The sequence below is a fragment of the Fringilla coelebs genome (assembly GCF_963513975.1).
Source record: "Fringilla coelebs genome assembly, chromosome: 3".
In the NCBI taxonomy this organism is placed as follows: Eukaryota; Metazoa; Chordata; class Aves; order Passeriformes; family Fringillidae; genus Fringilla; species Fringilla coelebs.
This window is the reverse complement of record NC_140030.1, coordinates 37,084,367-37,103,191: the sequence shown is the minus strand read 5'-3', so window position 1 is coordinate 37,103,191 and position 18,825 is coordinate 37,084,367. Positions and strand designations below refer to the sequence as shown.

The 18,825-nt window shown below is 44.6% G+C and overlaps 1 protein-coding gene across 2 annotated transcripts in view; it reads right to left on the bottom strand.

The window, feature by feature from the left end:
• The window catches only part of ANKRD6 (ankyrin repeat domain 6), an 86,486-nt gene that overhangs the window by 26,733 nt on the left and 40,928 nt on the right, over positions 1 to 18,825 (bottom strand). For both annotated transcript variants that reach the window (XM_084201980.1, XM_084201979.1), the window contains exons 3-4: positions 18,614 to 18,747; positions 7,105 to 7,361 (exon numbers count right to left, since the gene is read on the bottom strand). In XM_084201980.1, coding sequence (XP_084058106.1) covers positions 7,105 to 7,224 — 120 coding nt within the window. In that variant the 5' untranslated portion in view covers positions 7,225 to 7,361; positions 18,614 to 18,747. The remainder of the gene's footprint in view (positions 1 to 7,104; positions 7,362 to 18,613; positions 18,748 to 18,825) is intronic.

The following is an 18,825-nucleotide window of genomic DNA, read 5'->3' as shown; positions in this document are numbered from 1 at the left end:
ACATGAATCTCTCAAAACCTGAATGTTGTCCCCCGCTGGCAGCACCAGTTCATTCCTGTGACAGAAACTTCCATTGTGAGAAGGGCTCATTTTTGTTGTCACCACTGCCCCTGGGCACCATCCAGCCGCCTGCCTGGGTGCCTCTGGCTCCATCTGGCCACAGGTCCCTAAAATCCTCTCACTATATCAAAGGGCATTGAGCTGCACTGACCACACTTCCTTCTCCATCAGCCTGGAGGAGAGCCAGGGGAATGTTGCTGTTCCAGCTAACTCAATAGCAGGATGCATAAAATGCCCAGGCAATAGAGGGATAAAAAGAAATAAAGAAAGGGAAAAAAATAAATTAAAATACCAAATTGACAAGTCATTCCCAACAATGAACAGTATGTTTGGATTATGAGTATGTGCTGTGAATCAGCACATTTGGATTTACGGGAACTGACTTTCTACATTCCTTAATGACAATAAGTAAATCACCTAATCCAGGCATCTATCTCACTTCCTGGAAGGTTATTAATACACCATGAAAACAATTTATAGCAATCTGTGCATGGAGAAGGAAAAATCCCAAACAAACCCACCTTGAAGCCAGATCATGTGCTTTAAAAGGAAAGCATCAACAACACGAATATCTATTCCAGCAGGGAAACTTTCTGATAACCAGCTCTAACCACTACAAAAATGCTGACATGCAGTTAAAGGTACTGTGTTAAAAGCAAGCTATGAAAGCAGAATAGGAGTTAATTTGAATACAAGGGACATATTTTTCTCACCAAACACACCTTCCTGGGCAATTGCCACATGAACTATGCCTGCTGGAGTGGTGAGCTGGAAGACTAAAGGATCATTTTTATTCCAGAGTGTTAGTGTGTTTCAGATTCTCTGTCCAGAAGTATAGGTTGAGAGGCATTTCACCCACTGGAAAACCCTAAAGAGAGGCCTTCAGGAACCAGAGTTTCTGCACACATGCAGTCCTTGAGCTCTTTCTACTTTAGAGTGACACTGTAAACAAAAACTATGACACTAACCAGGAAAGGAGACTGGGAAGGGAGATCAATTCCAGCATGTTACATTGATTAGAGGCTCAGGCTTTTGGAAGAGCACTGATTATCTCAAGATTAATCACAAGCCTGCAAGAACCAGCAATGCCAGATTTTCTTCCCAGCAACATCAAAATGAGAGCAGAGATGGGTGGTACAGGTGGACACTGTTCCAGCATGGGCAGTGCAAACACTTGGAAAAACATCAAATCCCCACACAAATACACAGGTATGGATGTACATACACATGCACACACCAATCCAAAACAAACTGTGAGGAAGAGAAAAGACAATTTGGGTGCCCCTTGTGCTGTGATGACAAATTTGGAGCAGAGTAAGCTTTGGAGACAAACACTGACCAAGTCCATGCCACACCAGCAAGTCAGGGCTGCTCTTGCCTTCATGTCTTCAAGTTAAACCACCAGACAACCAAGTTTTTCTCTCACAGCAATTCATCCTACCCAAAATATATAGGGGGCAGAGAGATGAAGGCAGACAGACAAAACTCCCTCTGTGTGTCTCCTCCATAAAGATTCTGCACTGAACGCAGCAGCAAAGAGGGGATTTATCTGAGTACACACAAGGGTCCTAGTGGGAAGGAAAACATACAAACCAGTGTGTCTCCTAGATGCTCACTTCAAGGACACAACACCAAACCCAGGGACTGTTCTACATGCAGATTACTGACTTAGAAGCTTGTGAGCCTTGCCAAATATAAACTGTAATGTTTTGGGAGTTATCACAAATACAAATGAGACACTGCTACAACTTGGGATTAATGAACCAATAAAGCAGTCATTCATATGTAAAAAAACCCTGCAATTTGGACTTCTATTCAAATGTAAACAATTGCTTCATCAGGCAACAAATCATACAAATGGCCCTGTGTCACGGACTTATTGACAAAATAAATGGGACCTACTGGAACTGAGGCTGCAGCTCCCAGCCGCGGTGACACGCTGCTGTAGCCGTGGGGTGTGCCGGGCTGAGCCAAGCACTGCTAACAGCCACGGGAACTTCAGCACTGAAATGCAAGGGTAGGACTCTGTTTGCATTGAACCTGCTCTCCAACTTCCAGATATTGACCGGCAGCTGTCGATACCGCTTAAAAGCAGAGTCCTCCCAGCACTGCTGCCAACGCGCACGCGCTCCACAACCAAACCCACACAGGGGGGCCTTAGCACTGTCAGCTCCATGATCTTTCCTTGTGTTCGTCTGTGTGTAGGTGCTTTTCTGCAGGTACATTCAGTTCTGCAGGAACATTCAGTTCCCCATCTCACCCTACTCTTGTGATGCACAAGGACTGTTATTTATTTATCCATTCTGCACTCATAAAAAACATGCCTGTCCACATTTTATTGGAAAAGCCTGAAAGCAAAATCCAAGTCCTGTCACATTGTTCACGCTGATAATTTGTTGGGACTGTTCTCCATTAATAACCTGCTCACTCAAGTCAGCAGAAAGCTTCTCATTGACCTCAACAGGCATTCAGCAAGTTCCTAAGTGTTTGTTAGTCCCTTTTAATTTATCTTTATTTATTGTTTAAAACAGACACAAATAGCTTTTCAAACTGAAGGAGTGCAAAAATGTGAAAGCACCAAAACACATTCATTTTTTTTGCTTCTGTCTTAGCTAAGAAAAGAAAAAAAAGAGAGACTGCTTTAAAGAACTCAACATGCTCTGAAGTTGAGACTTAAAGTACCCCAGCATTACAAAAGTGTTGCCATATGTTGTGTTCATAACATGACTGCTTCAGAAGCTAAATCAAACAATTACTGAATCAAAACAGAAGCACTACCTTTTGCATTTCTTTAGGGCTTTTTTTTCTGAATGATCATCCATGCTCTGCAGAATTCAATTTTATAGCTATGAGCAATGCAGGAGCCTGCTCCAGCACAAGTTTCTCATGGATTCACAGGCCTCTTTCAGGCATCCACCTACTCTGAGATGGGTCTGCCTCCACGGGCTGCAGGGGAATCTCAGCTCCACCATCTGAAGCACCTCCTCCTCCACTGACCTTGGTGTCTGCATTGTTCCTCTCACATATTCTCACTGCTGTTCCCTGGCTATAATTACATCTCTGTAACTTTTTTTCTTCCTTCTTAAATATGTTATCCCAGAGGGGTTACTGCCATTCCTGACTGGCCAAGCCCTAACCAGCAGCACATCCATCTTGGAGCCATCTGGCAGCGGCTCTACCAGCCCTGGGGAAGCTTTTGGCAGCTTCTCACAGAAACCACACCCGTAGCCCTTCCCTCTACCAAAACCTGGCCAGGCAAACCCAATACCCTCAGGAAAAGGACAACATCATCCTGGGAGGACAGCAAGGCACATCAGCTCAGCAAAAGTCCCAGGGCTTTTGTGCCAAAGATGCAGCTGTCAATAATTTCACTGAAAGAGAGCTCTAAAAAAGGACTGAAAGAAGGGACCAGCTTTCTTGCTTGGAAGAAGAGGCTTAAGTTCTTAGTTTCCCAGTTTTTGCAGCTTATTCACCAAAGGACTTGATAAGGGCACCTGCTTGCTGGATCAGCCAGTACAAATGACCAGTTCTTCAGGGTATTTTTTGCCCTTTTCATAAAGGAATCAGCTACACATTTCATACCTGTGAAGAATGTCAGACAAAAAGGTGTAAAAATGGAAATCATCTCTTTGTCACATGAGGCAGAGCAGCGACAGAGCACCCTGACCGAGCAGGTGCCCTTTGAGAAGAGCAGAGCCACAAAGCCCCTGCTGAGCACCACAGCTGCCCTGGGCCACAACCCCCATGGCTGGGGCAGAGGTCAGCACCACAATGAGTGCCCAATGCATGTGCCACACAGTGCCACCAGCCCTCTCCCTGTGGGCTCCCTGATGGCAGACTGCCATCACCTGTGTCACCTCGCAGCCATCAGCTCCTCTTTATATGTTTTAAAAGGCCCCAAATCTGGAATGAGCCTGAGTGTCCCTCCCTGGAGTCAGAGGAGGTGCACATTTCCATACTGACTTCAGCTGCAGAGATGCCCTGCTAGTAATGCTGTCAAAATGAAACAAGTGCATCCTCGCTGTAATGCTGAAGTCAGCACCTGGACATGTGTATTTGTATTGGATTTGTTTCTTTCCTATTCTTCCTCTTTTTTTCTGAAATCATCTACTCAGAAGTGACAAAACTGAAATACTATTTTGCAGATGAATTGTTGCTTACTGAAGCAACAATTAAGCACATCATATGACTTTACATACAGGACAAAATCAGAACTGGACAAGTCAGCTATAAGGCATTTACTAGTACTTGGTTTGTTACAAAAAATATCCTTCATTTTTCTTGAGCTATGCTCGATTAATCCTTTTTGAATAAAGAACTCTAGCACTTATCTCTAGATCCTGGACACTTTAATCTGTGGCTCTGTGGTGATATTCACAACAACTCGTCTGTGCTTACAGATACAGACCAGAAATACAATTAAAGCCTGCTGTGATGGGGGAATGTTTTCCCTCCAAAAAGCTTTGTCTCCATGTATCTTCCTCCAATAAAACCCAAGAATTCAGCAGGAAGTTTGGTTGACAAGGACCAAATCCATTTTTTTCTTTTTTTGGAACTAAACCCCTGTAATTTGTAATCAGGCAGAACAAACTGAAAACTACTAATGAAAGCAGAAGACATAGAGGTAAACCAGATCTAAAGCAGACACATGGATAAATTTATTTTTATGCTTCATTGTGCAATGAGTTTTATCCTGGGAGAGAAGAGGGTTCAGGGTTTTAATTTATCTGAAAGCTTGGTCTATTTTTCTGCACTACAAAATTTCTGCCATCTAATTTCCATTCCAAAATTAAGAACCTCTGTCCCGAAAGTTGTTTGTATTTTGTGCTTGTTCTGCTTGGTAGAAAACTGCACAAGAACCTGTTGCTAAAAAAACCCTCCAGATTTCCAGTTTCAATATACTTGAGTCTAATTTATACATCCTTGCTCTTGTGACAACCTTGTCCTTAACTTTAAACAGATCTTTCTCCTTCCAGCCTTTGTGTGCCATCAGATTAGCAAGCCGAGCTATTCCAGGGTATGTTTATACAGCCCTTTGTAGGCAAACATGCACACGCTCTCCCTCTGCAGCTGGCAGGCAGGGGGAGAGCCAGGTGTGAACTCCATGCTGTGTACCCCTGGACAGGACATCCCAGAGCCTGAGTGCACGGGCTCTGGGGAGGGCACCAGGTTGATCTCACGCCTCTTGGTTTGCACTGAGCTCAGCTCTCTCCGGCTGATGGCGTGGGAGGAGTAAGAGTCTGTGTGCCTTCAAAAGGCCCCCTGCACACAGCCTTGGCTGCTGCTCTCAGACAGTCCCTGCTCCTCTGTGTGCACTCCTCCACAGTCCTGCAGATCTGACTTCATCTCTTCTGAGCAGGGCTTGTCAGCAGGCTCCCCAAGCAGCTCATCTGTGCTGTCTGTGGGTGTGCTGGGACGCATCCACAAGGACAGCGGGGACAGCTTTTGTCATCTTCCCTCCCTGGGCTCCACGGGGGAGACCCACAACTTCTAGGAAAGAATAGCTACAGTGCTGTAGTAGCTGGTGAGCTACAGGGATGGCCTCAGAGCTCACAGCTCTCCAGCATGCTTGGCAAGCACATGTCTCCACAGAAACACCAGCACTTTGCACCTGGCTGCAATTTTGCTGCCAAATGAGCTTTGTTTTAATTTCCCACATAGGGCAGAACAACAAAGCAAGGGAGCCACCTATGTCATATAGGAAAGAAAAACTTGTCAAATCTAGGAAATCTGCATTATATCAAATTAACCTGGTTTTGTGTTTCGAAGTCAAATCTGCTATTTGTTTCTTATTGTAATTAGCAGAGGTCCCTCAGCAGCCTCAAAGCTCAATGAAAACCCCAATAAACAAACAAAAGAAAACACAACCACAAAACCCTGAGCTACCATTCAGGTATGTGTAAGTCAGCATTTCCTGGTCTATTACTGACTACCTTTAATAGTTGTTCATCGGCTACAGAGCTGTTTGAAAAACAGAAACAAACAGCTGTCTACATGGGACTATTCACGCTTATTACACCTGTGCTTTGTATCTACCAGCAATTTTTATTTTGGCAAACAAAACTTAAAAGCACAGGTTGTCCTTGGATCCCTCCAACTTTCAAAATAAGTATTATCTACAACTCAAACACTGTGAAGGGACTGAAAACAACTGTCACTGACAGATAAGCATTCTGCCTTTTCCTCTTTTTATCAAATGTGCTTTCTATCTGTAAATATTAGCTTCCATACATATGTAATGTTCAAAACCAATATGGAAACACAAATATAAGTAGGTAGGATGGCAAACAACAGTTCATCAAAACAGTACACCCCAAATTTTGTTACAGTTCTAAAGACTTTACTTACCTAGTTATTTTAAACTTTTTTGCTGATCAAACCTTCTCTGCAACAGGCATCTTTTCTAAGATTGTATTATTTATAACATGTTGAGCATTAGGAATAGGTGAATATCAGTTTGAACTCACTTGTATCTAAGCAGAAATCCTTTGACTCTGACTTTTCTCAAAGGTGCAGGGAACACAATTTGCAACCCCCAAGTCTGGAACTAAGGGACTACACAAAGCAAATCAATGAAGAGGTTGGGTCTAACTGAGGCTGCCGCACCAAGAGACTTCAGCAGCAAGAAACACTTTCTGCATCCCTTCACCCTGCCACAAGAGGTGGCTTTTCCCCATCCCCTCACCCAGGGAGACGTGTGCCCTGAACCGCCTTCCCTTGACAGTGATGAATCGCTCCATTCATCAGGTCACAGAGTGCCCAAAAGTCAATGCATGCTTTGAAAAATGCTGCTCCCCTCTGTCGACACACTGTTTGCAAGGACTAAGTGTTCATCACAGCTGCACGTACTGCACAGGGTATAAACACAAGACGCGCACTATACTGCAAATCTGCGTCAGCTATTAAGTGCCAACTCTAAGGAAATCTGAACGCTAACTTCAGTCACATTCAGATTGGTAAAGCTAGGAGGGCATTTTCACAGACAATGGTCTAGAAGAGTTACATTAGTTCCCAGGGTTTTGCAAAGCGTTTTTCTCTCGTTACCTTGGTAACTGCTACCTTGGCACCCCTGTTGATAAGCTGCACCACATTCTCCACTTGGCCTTTGTAGGCGGCTACAAGCAGGCGTTCTGAAAGCACGGCGACCACATCCTGCTGGCTCATGAATTAGGAGAGAAAGGTTTTCAGGTTTCTTCAGTCCAAAAACAAAGGCCTGGGATCAGTTCAAGCAGCATGCAGGCAGGCGAGGAAGGATTCCAGCTCCCTGGACAGCGATGCTATTGCTATGCCATCCATTGGACCTATGGATCAGAAAACAACACTGCTGTCAGCCAGCTTTCAGAAACAGAGCACTACAGCAGCTCCTCCCCGAGCGTTCATCTTTGCATTGGCTTGGCAGGGGATCACAAAAACTCCTCAGAACCTCCTGAAGACGTTGCACTTCTGTTGCAAAGTGGAGGGATGTAGACAGTAGCACATTTTCAATGTGCCCTCATTCCCCTTGGTTGGGACAAAAATCCTTATACTTTCTGAGAGCTTAACTCTCTTTCAGCCTAACTTCTATTTGTGTGGTCCCCTTTCATGCTCTCTCCCCCTGCCAGGTATCCCGTCTTTAACTAGCCAAGGGTGGGTTAACTACTGTTGGCCAAAGGAACAAGAATAGGTTATAGCTACTGGCTGCTGATATAAATATACAAACCTCTGCCCTGGAAGGATTGAGTGCAGTCAGCAATTAAAGGCAGCTGACTGTTCCCTCACAAGTATAAAATGCTTCACAGCCTCCCCTGAACCATCGCAAGGACACCGCTGGGAAAGATCACAACCTGCAATTGGGAAACACTCCTCTTTGCTGTCACTGAGAAATTGTTCTCCCCACCAAGCTGATATCATTCCCCACTGACCCCAGAAACAGTTCAGATTTAGCACTCATCATGCAAACTGTAAGGATGTTTGTCTCCCCAGGTTTCACTGACCCATCCAACAAGCCATCAGAGCTGAACAGAGTTTTCTGATATAATTACAGAAAATGTATCCACTGATCACTTTGAGATGTGGGATCCAGAACCTGCCCACTTTGGGAAGATTGCAGCTTTATTTGTGCTTTTCTCACTTTAGCATTTAATTGTTTCAGTACAGGAAAAACACCTTCAAGACGTCCAGTGTATTTACAAATTATCTGTCCTCCTCTCTTGAAATATCACCACACTGCTCCTTAACAGCCACCAGTACAAAACCCTCTGCATAGTTGAAGAGTAATAGGTACAGGGTCCAGATGATCCTGGAGATCAATACTGGAATACAATGTCTTTCACCCTTATGTTATCCTTTAAATCCATCTCAGAGCAGTGATAACTAAAAGTGTAGATTAATTTTTAGTAGTAGTTGGCAACATAATTTAATTTGCACTCCTAAGGTGACTTATATTAGCCAATCTTAGAATTCTTTATGAGCTTTAATTCTTATAACACCCTTTGAGGTAAACAATATGCAGAAGAATATTACATACATCTTAGAAAAAGGCCCTTGAAAGCACAGAAAGTTACTCTGTTTTCACTGAGGTCGATAGAAAGTTATGCCAAAGCCAGAAAAACTCCAGGTAACTGACTCTTGATTTCTAAGTATAAGCATTAGGCAATACCATTTCCTGGTAAAAGATTCAAGTTAGCTTTTCCTCACCTTTCTCTTCCTTTCTAAGTGCAAACATGTTTGGAGCAACATGGAAATAGCTGCACATTTATTTAGAGAAACCAGACAAAGAGTTTCTGGTCCCCAAAGTCAGCACAACATAGGACAACAGAGGAGTGGTGCTGTACCCTGTGCCACTGGACTGGTTTCACCCACACCCTCAGTGTAATGGACACACTTTGTACCCTGGTAAAATGGAAAATAGGGAAGATGGAAGAAAAACCCTCATGTCCTCCACTAGCACATCATACCCTGCTCCTCTGGCAGAGTGCACATTATTTGTACAAACCATTTTAAAAGTGCCAAGAGACAGAGATGGCCTACACTTAGTAATTTGAACTGTAACAAACAACACAAGTTTCAATCTTACCTCCTCAAGTATTTGATTTCCAGTGACTCATGCTTCCAAAGCAAGCAGAACACCCATCCTCCCTCCACACCTCCCACCACCCACCCATGATCCTGGCCCCCTGCTCCCAACATCCCTGACTCCCCCATCACATCCCAAAGTGGAGCTTCCATAACCCAGGAGCACACCCCACAGCTCCCCTCCGTGACCAGCCACAGTGCAGGGCACACCTCACAACAGGGAGTGTTTCAGGCAGAGGATGGTGTGTTTCTGTGCCAGCCCCTGCCTGGGCAGTGGCAGTGTCCAGGTGAACTGTGCCATCACTTGTTTGTCCCCAGCCTCACCCCTACGCCGGCTGCCAGGTGGAGGCATGGCTGGAGGCATGTACAATACACTGACACCTTAAAACATCTCTAGTCAGAAACTGCCTGGTTTTCTTACCTCTTAAATTAAAAAAAGAAAAAAAAAACCCAACAAAAGCAAAACAATGCAGTGACATCATTGTCACTGACAGATTTGCATATTCACTACAAAAATCTCAGTCTCAACAGAGACATTTTCCCAATACACTGATGTTTCTGAGCAAGTGTGCAGAAACCACAGATGCTCATCACATCTTAGCCACACCACTAGAAAGACACTAATATCTCAACAATGTAGGGCTGGAAAAGTCTGGACAACCTGTGCAAGGTAAATGCTGGAAATCATACTCCCTAGTTGAATTTTTCTCCTTCTCTCCCAGTTTTCCCATCACTGCAGCACACTGAGATCATGAGCCTCCTCCTGCCATGCCCTTCCACACTGGAGTGATGGACTGTGACCGCGTCACTGCTATCATGGAGTTCGCCTTCTTGTCTTTTCCACCACTTGGATCATACATAAAAACACAGCACTGAGCTGATTCAGCTATTGGTCTTTTAGGGGTATCTCCCACTTTGCCCAGGTCTCCAGCAGGTGTTGGTCCTGTTCCCAGAGGGCAGCCACAGCACGAGTGTGGCTCCTGCTCAAACAACAGGTCACATTCCCTGTGACCACATTTGCTTTACATCTCCTCGCTGGGATTATCTGCAATTCAGAAAAGCGCACCCATTTGGAACAGGAAACCTAGACAACTGAAAGACCAACTTTCCTTTTCTCCTCAGCTGGTAGAAAAAGGTGATGGGTGAACAATGGAAGTGAGAACAGCCTTCTCATTCCCCTCCCCAGGGACCCATCCCCAGCACAGTGGCTACACTGGCAGTGGCATTGCTGCCCCCAGCTTTAACTCTCTGCATGCCTCAGACACACAGAGTGTCTTTCCTTGACCATGTCTGCACCCCCAGCAGCAGGAGGAAGGTACCAGATGCCCAAGGACTGCAATTAAAAGCTTGACTGCTCCTTTCACACCCAGATGGTGCAAAATGAACCCGAGAACACGATTACAGGCACTGCATCGCATCCCTGCTGCCAGCACCTGCTGCCCAGAATTAAATCCCTCATTATCACCCCCAAGATCCAGAAGCTCAAGGGAGGGACAGAGCATGAGAATATTCAAATCTTATGCCTTCAAAACAACAACGGAAAAAATTATTTTGCTTTAACATATTTTTAAATGAAAAACAGCTATCTCTGTGCTTCTTTGTTTAAAATCAGATTACTTACCTGGGGCGGGCTGGGAAAGCAACACCTACTTCCCAAGCCTCTCCAAGGAAACTGGCCAGATGCGATGCCCACAGGTTCAGCTGCTTTGTTGTGGGTCAGTCCCTCCTGAGGATAACGTGCTCACCCCATGAGTGGAGTGTGGAAAAGGACAGGCTGACTGTGGATTAGTGTTCCCAATCGGCAGCTGCGAGGCACCGTCCCCCGGCGCTGAGGTCCAGCTGCATCCCCACGGATTATGCTCTCAGCTCACTGAGCCACACTGCCCCACGGACACTTAGGAGATATCTGTCTGTCTGTCTGTCTGCCTGGGGTGGCACAGCAGCCTGTGGGTGGGCAGCTGGCTGCTCGGTGGCAGGGTTGTAAAGCTCGCAGCTCTGTCCTCTCTCCCATGCAACTGGCAGAGCTGGCAAAAACACTCTCTGCACCTTTCCCCTCCCCAGCTCCCTCCCCTCCAAACTGCTGCCAGGCTGCTTCAGTGGCCGTAGCGCCTACACGTCAGCAACAAAAAAAGCACGGGAATGATGATTTTCAAAAGCCAAAGGACAGTCCAGGAAACATCAAACATCACAGATACTGAAAGGCTAGGCAACAGACTCCCCTGAATTCATGCAAAGGGTTAAAACCAGCAGCTTTCTCGCTGAGGGAAGAGAAAAAAGCCAAAACTATGAAAGATTTAGGAGCTATGAGCTAATCAATTTTAAGAAGTTCTCTGCGCTAAATGGAAAAGATGAAATGCCAGAGCACAGGTCATTCTCAATGCAATCACTAAGTTAAATTAGTACTTGAATAAAAGAATGCTTACATAGCTAACAAAAAGTTTCCATGTGTGCTGAGGTACAAGATGAAAGGTGGAAAAAAAGAAGAAGGGAACTGCAGTTTTCTGCAAGGGATCCCAAATTCTTTTTTTTCCAGTTTATCATAGAAATTATGCTGAATAGAATCACAGAATCATAGAATAACAAAATTTCCTGAGTTGGAAGGGATCCACAAAGATCACTGAGTCCAACTCCCAGCTCTGCACAAGATGGCCCCAGAAATCTCACCATGTGCCTGAGAGCATTGTCCAAATGCTTCTTGAACTCTGGCAGGCTTGGGGCTCTGACTGCCCTGAGGAGCCTCTAGTCCAAGAAAAAAAATCTCAGCATCTTGTAGCTTTATTTTATTCAACATAAACAATGGAATAAAATTAGCCTAAATTATTTTGGAATACCCCAATATTAAGATATGGAGCTAGACCATTTTGTTATGGGAGAGTAGGTAAAAGCTACTAATTCATAACAATAGTCTTTCTAAGAAAATTTCCTACATCTAAATACGGCTCATCTCTTTCTTTCTTTGCTTAACTCTCACAGCAAAATGGGTTTCTTTTTTTATTAGTACATAACAGTATAAAATGTATAAAATGCTCTTTTTCTCATCCAGCCTCTTTGAAAGCAGTTTGTCATATATAAAATATGACGTAAACACTAAGATTGTATTCACTTTAGAATAACAGCATTATTCAGCAGAGTGGATTATTGCATTAGAAAGAGTGGGTTTCCTGGAACTCATTTATCTTTTACTGCAGGATGCTGATATATCTGCCATTTCTTTCAGCTGACTTTAAAAGGGTTTGTCCAAGACATGCAGCATTGCTTCCCTTTCAGTGATTTTTCTTTAGTTTCATCACGGATCCAGTATAAACTACTCAGGAAAAATACATCTTTTCTTACAGGGAGGACACTGCCTCTGACCCTTCCTGCCCCAAAAGACAGTTAAAAATCAGTCAAAGGTGTAATTGTGAAAGCCAGCAGAAGCTTCATCTGGAAAACAGTAAAGCCCCCCACCAGGTCGAGAACAATGTGCTTTTGATTCACACTTTTCTTCTTTCCTTTACAACATCATCAATCCTATTTCTGGAGTTAGGTTTGATACCAACCAACATTTTGAACTGGACATCTACATAGACTTTGAGTCTGGGTTATGGCGGGGGGGATTCTTCTGTTTTCATTACATATTTTATTGTGGCAAATACAATAATTTATTTTCCATATGGACAGTTGCATATTCATCACCCTAAGTATCACCACTGTCTGGGACATCTGAAAACAATTTCTAAGCTCCTTTTTTTTTTTCCCCCCCACTTGTTGCTAGTAATTACTTCAACAATGACTATTTAGCAGCCTCCCAGGGAGCATCTGTATGACAGTTGCTCATCAGGCTTCCCACCACAACCAGAGCAGACTGATTGATGTCACTGCTCTGCTGCAGGTGGCCGCCTCAGCCGGACCGACAGCCAGCCCCGTTTGGCGGCGAACCGACACAGGGACACAGGGAGACAGCCACCACAGCTTCCCCAGCTGCTCTGTCCACTCCATCTCCGCTGCCTGGCCTCCACTGCTGGCTGCACTCAGTGTAAATCCTCAGCTGCCTGGCAGCTCTCAGGCAATGCCTTGGTATCATCAAAACCAACCCGCAGAGCTGCACCTGCCAGGCAGAATGCTCCTGCACATGGACACATGGAGCCAGAGATGAAGATCAGAGGCAGTTTCAAGTCATTGCTTGAACATAACTAATCTTGTATGAAAACAATTGTTTTTCTTCCCCTCTTACTTGCCTCTCTGCCGTGTAGCCCTGACCTCCCTTATGCAACACACAAGTTATATACTTACCACTTTCCATATAACACGATTTGGAGGGTTTATTTGACTTATCTCATTGAAGTTCCACACTCCTCCTTCCCACTCTTTCAACACCTGCATACACACACGTCAAAACCACTCAGTACGAGCAAGCTCAGCTCCCAGAAAGCCCTGTCAGTTGGGCACTATTTACATGACAAAACAATATCTATTGTTTGATAGGGGACAGTGCCAGTGTGCAAACACACATGCATGACATATCTGCTCCCATTTGCATAAAACCAGTTAGGAGATCTTTCCAGCTGGCTGCTGCTTAACAGAAGTGCCAGAGCCTAACCTTGGGAACGAAGCAGACACAGGGCTGTGCTCATGGGAGAGTGGGGTTTTATGTTACCATCACACACAGCAGGGTTTCTGGATGGGAGAACAGTCCCTCACTGTCACCTTCTGTTCAGGAGCCTATTAAAATGACTGCAGGACCTCACTGTGAGCAGAAAGTGCCATAACCCTTTCCACAAGCAACTCCCTCTCCTTCTCTGCTGTTCTTCCTTTTCTGATCCCAAAGCATGTCCTGTGCTGCAGGGGTTCAGATGATCTTTAGCATGGGCAGTATCTGTCATTCAGTTTGGGGACCCTGCTGCTGCCATGTCGGAGTGCTGGTGCAGAGGTCTGCTCCTGCCCATGTATGACATGAACCTCTTCCCTACTAGCACAAGCAGCCCCACACCCTCCCAGGCAGCATATAACAGTGACTCAGGCTAATACTGCAAAAGGCACTCCAGAAAACTTCAAGAAAAAACTAATTCCAACACTTACAGATTTTTTCTCAAGGCCAGAAAACACCACTACAATAATCTAATGCCAACCAACATCAAGGCACGAATTCCTATTTGAGCTAGATCCTATCTTTTATACACACTATTAAAGATGTGCAGCCAGGCAGTGATCAGGAAATGCTCTGGCTGACACAGCAGAGAAGAAAAGAACACATTTACCAGCTTCAAAATATTTTTCAGCTGGCAAAAGAGCACTGGAGATGCTCTTCCTCTTCAAGAAAATCATGACTTAGGAGCTGCCAGCAGCAATGACACAGCCCCTCCTGCACCTTCACAGCTGATATTTTGGGAGACCACTGGGAGGTGGGATGAGGTAGGTGAACCAATGCCACCCTGCTCAGCACTGAATCATGGAGACAACTTGAGTACACAAGATATTTGGATATTGGCACAACATTCCTCAGTTTTGCTGGGCTTCTGGCACGAGAGCAAGAGTCTGGCAGGCAGCGTGTCAATTAAAAGCTTAACAAGGCTCAAGCTGAAAGTCAGTGGATGAAATCTTAGGGATGAGGAGGTCAGGGTGGGAGAAAGGTGTATTCAGACAAGCATGGGTGGAAGTGCTGAGTATCTCCACTGCAATCCCCAGAGAGGTGTGTGGCCCTGTTATGGTGCACACCACTATCATCAAGAGATCACAATTTTTCCACTCGCCTCCCACCACAGGGTACTGCAACGGCAAGAGGAAGCACAAATATCTGGGGATTTGGCACACCCTGGAAAATGGGCAAGTGAGAGAAACTGAACACAGCAGGGAAGCAGACATGGAGATCACATTTTTTTTTGCATAAAATCACCCCACCAGTCAGCACAGCTAGGACAGTAATTCTCATTTCCTAAACCCAGGCACTGATCTCCCAGTGCTGCTGTTGAGAAACTGGCTGTAACTCCTAAGGAAAAAAACATTATCAATGAGCCAAATTAGCTGCATTTGATTCACACAGAGAACCTCTTTAGGAAAGATCCCAAACCTGCTGAGTCTGCCAGAGGGCTCTCTCTGACCTCAGCAGACTTTGCAAGAGACCTGAAAGAACTGAGAAGCAACTTTAAATCATCTCTGAGGAGATCCTAATAAGGAGAGAAAAGCGTAAGTTCAGGGACTATCCTATCCTATCCTATCCTATCCTATCCTATCCTATCCTATCCTATCCTATCCTATCCCTATCCCTATCCTATCCTATCCTATCCTATCCTATCCTATCCTATCCATGAGTTTAGGGCACAGACAGCAGACTCTGATGCAGTGCTCAAAGCCTTGGTGCTGCACACCTCCTGTGGTGCTCAGTGTTTTGGGTCACACAGCAGCAGCTGAAGGTGACAAAAATTCTCCTCTTGAGACCATGGGCTCAATTCTGCTTTGGTAGCCAGGTCAAATCAGCTACCAAAACTGCTGTTTCTTGGCTATGCAGGGTCCTTCATGACACCCACAGAAAGTCTCTACTCCAATTCTAATTGACTACTACTCCAGTTCATAATTGACAAAATTATTACGACACATATCAAAGGATATATTTGTCAGCAGTCTCGGCAAACTGACTGCACTACCATGTGAAGGCCTGTAAAGGGGCTTCATAATCTCTGTTCCTTGCCCAGAAACTGGGGCAAGGAACAGAGATTTCAATACTGTCAGTACTATACTCCAGACAATTAAAATACTCTCTTCCCCACAAAATAGGCTGGTTTATCAAAATGATACCTAATATGTATCCCCTATACTGACAAACATAATGAAGTATGGAAGATCACTCTAGAGGATCCCTGTACCCTTTCCTTCTTTCATTTCCTTCATTGCTTTCTTGTCTAGATAAAAGACTGGATTGGTTTTGCCACTCCCCTCTAGATAATTTACTCCAGCTCTCTGCTCATTCATCCCCTGACATAGTTCTTCTGAGGCTTGGTACTCAAAACTACACAGAGTATTTGCAGAGGGCTCTTGATGTGAGCAGCCCTAAAGTGCAAACTGGTTGCAAGGAGAGAAATACTGAGCAGAACGTGTGTGGTGAAAGAGGAGATGCTTGCTGGACTGTGAGCCTGGGAGCTAGCAGCATCCTTGAGAAGAGCAGTCAGCATCTTTGAAGGGCAGATGGGGGTGTCCAGCAACCAGAGGCATCCTGAGATACCATCAAGAAGTAGAAAACCAAGGAACTTATCATCTGAAAAGGTGAAAGAAGTGGGAAAGGTGGAAAAAATCCTGAGAAAATAAGGTTCAACAACTGCCCTTGGCTGTTCTAACTGCAAGAACAGGAAACAGTGATCTGAGATGTGAGAAATCATCATCATCATCTACTTGTTTCTTCCAGCTGAAAACCAGAAATTACCAGCACCTCTTGGCTGCTGAGGTGTGTTGTACACCCTCTAAAGTCTCTGTGCTGTAGAAAGGACTTACTTCTTACCCAAACTGGAGCTTTATCCTCTGGTTAGTTCCTGCACTCATTGTGGTTTGCCTACACAGGTTGAGCTCCCCACACAAACTTTCCACAAGATCTTCTAGACAAATTCTTCCACCCTCATCAGGGATGTCAGGCTGACTCCCAGCTTCCTGACAAGGCTCATCATTGATGTGAGACTCTGCCTGTTGCTTTACTGGTCTTCCTTTGGGACCACTTCTGTACTACAGGACCCTTGAAACCCACCATGGTCAAAATCTTCTTATTCCTGTAGGCCAGTTAACCCTTCAGGTCATGATGACCACACAGTTAATAATTCCCTCTGATCTCCTCTACACATCAACTTCTGCATCCCAGAGCCTTGGAGCTGGGCTTTGCCTTTCCCTGCAACTGCATCAGACAGATCAAATTCACTTCCCAACACACTCCAAGATCTCAGTCTTATTTCTGCAGCATAAACAGTAACCCTCTGCCTTGTAGGAATCAGAGATCCATTCTTACAGTGTAGTGCTTGGCACTCAACACTGAGCAGAGTTTATTCCTCTTGATTTTGGACCTAGTGGAGCTAAATCCCCATGGATTTCCTCTCCTTGTGAAGTTCCTGCATTTCCTCCCTATTCCACCCTCCCACACTGCTTAGAGTTTCTTTCTGTTCCACCACCCCATTTGTGAATTGAGGGTTAAATGCTGTTTCTATTTTTCATAAGCTGGGGTCGCCAAGAAGAACACAACTGAGTGTGACAAGCCCAAGGGTCCTGTTTTAACACTCATTTCTCTGTAGTTACACAAGCAGAAGGGGCAGAAGCAGTAATAAGTTGCAGAACCAAAACCCACAAACATTTCAGGCAGCAACAGAGAATGTATCTACCAGGAAACCCTTTTATATTGTATTAAAGGATTGTTACATTCTGCTTTACAGCATGCTGCAGTCCCCTCCAAAGTAAAGCATTAGCAGCATCCCACAATACAAAGTACCTAAATAAGTCAAATTTTTGAGAAAAAACAAGTCTGGGGGATAAAAATAACTTTAAAAATAAAAGTAAAAAAATAAGGTGTTCTGCACACATTCTATGGGCTGTGTGCATCACATCAGATTACATTTTTTGTTGCTTTACTGTATTGTGCTATTAACTTGAAGATATCTTCATGGCTGATCTTGCTTTCATGTTGGCTTGCAAGGGTGACAGTAGACAGCTGTGCAGGGATTATCTCAATGGAAAAATCTCTGGTGAGACCAGAAGGTGCACTGGTGATAGCATGATAATGAGGGATGCTTTCTGAGGGAAAAACTCTCCTTGGACACTGACAATAGTTAATAGTTCTCAAATACTCACCTCTTCAATCAGAGCTGTCCATCATGGAAGCTGAGGACAGTGGGACCAAAGAGCTGGAGTAACCATCTGAAGCAAGCACTCTAACTTACCATGGGAAAACACTCAAGATTGGAAAAGAAATGCAAAAATGAACTGGTGCAGAAAGTATCAGTAATGATACTGAGTAATGACTTATCTTCTTCATGGACTTCAGAAATCGCATCACACTCTTGGGTCTAATTTTCTAAGCCCTTGTCAGTGACCCCACAAGGCCAGCTAGTGTTCCAGCACTGAGAGAGCCTTGTTTTCCAGACACAACTAAACACTTCGGTGCCTGGACAGCCCCTCCTCGTGCAGAGGATGGGGCTTCTTAGGGGGACAGTCTGTGACTTTATCTTAAAGAATTCAAGGTAGCTAAGCTAGCCTCCTGCTCAGGGAAATCCCATTTCAATGGCATGTTTGACACTCCTCAAGCCACTGGTCCCCAAAAATGCAGCTCAGCAGAGGTGTACAAGGACAGCAGAGGAAGCAAGGAACTACACACCCCAAAGAACACAGCAGTGTAATGTAAATACCATAACCCAGTGCCACAGGTTCAGTCCAAACTCTTCACAATCCCTAGTTACCCAGGAACTGGAATCCGTTTCTAAAATGCAAAATCCATGGTATTATTTTTATACATTTTAGACAAAATTCAGAAAGGTCGCATTTGTTTTTTACTCACTCTAAAAGATCAGTTTTTTCTGATGAATATTTTACAGCTGTGTCTTGCAAGGCAACCTCTGGAGAAGGACTATAGGGATGCCAGCTTCAGTCTTTCCAGTGTTGACAACAACAGCAAGTCTCTGCACACCGCTCCTGAGTGAGGAGAAACACACCATAAATGGAGAATCACAGCAGAGTGAGAAACACAGAAATTTAATACCAGTGTTTTCT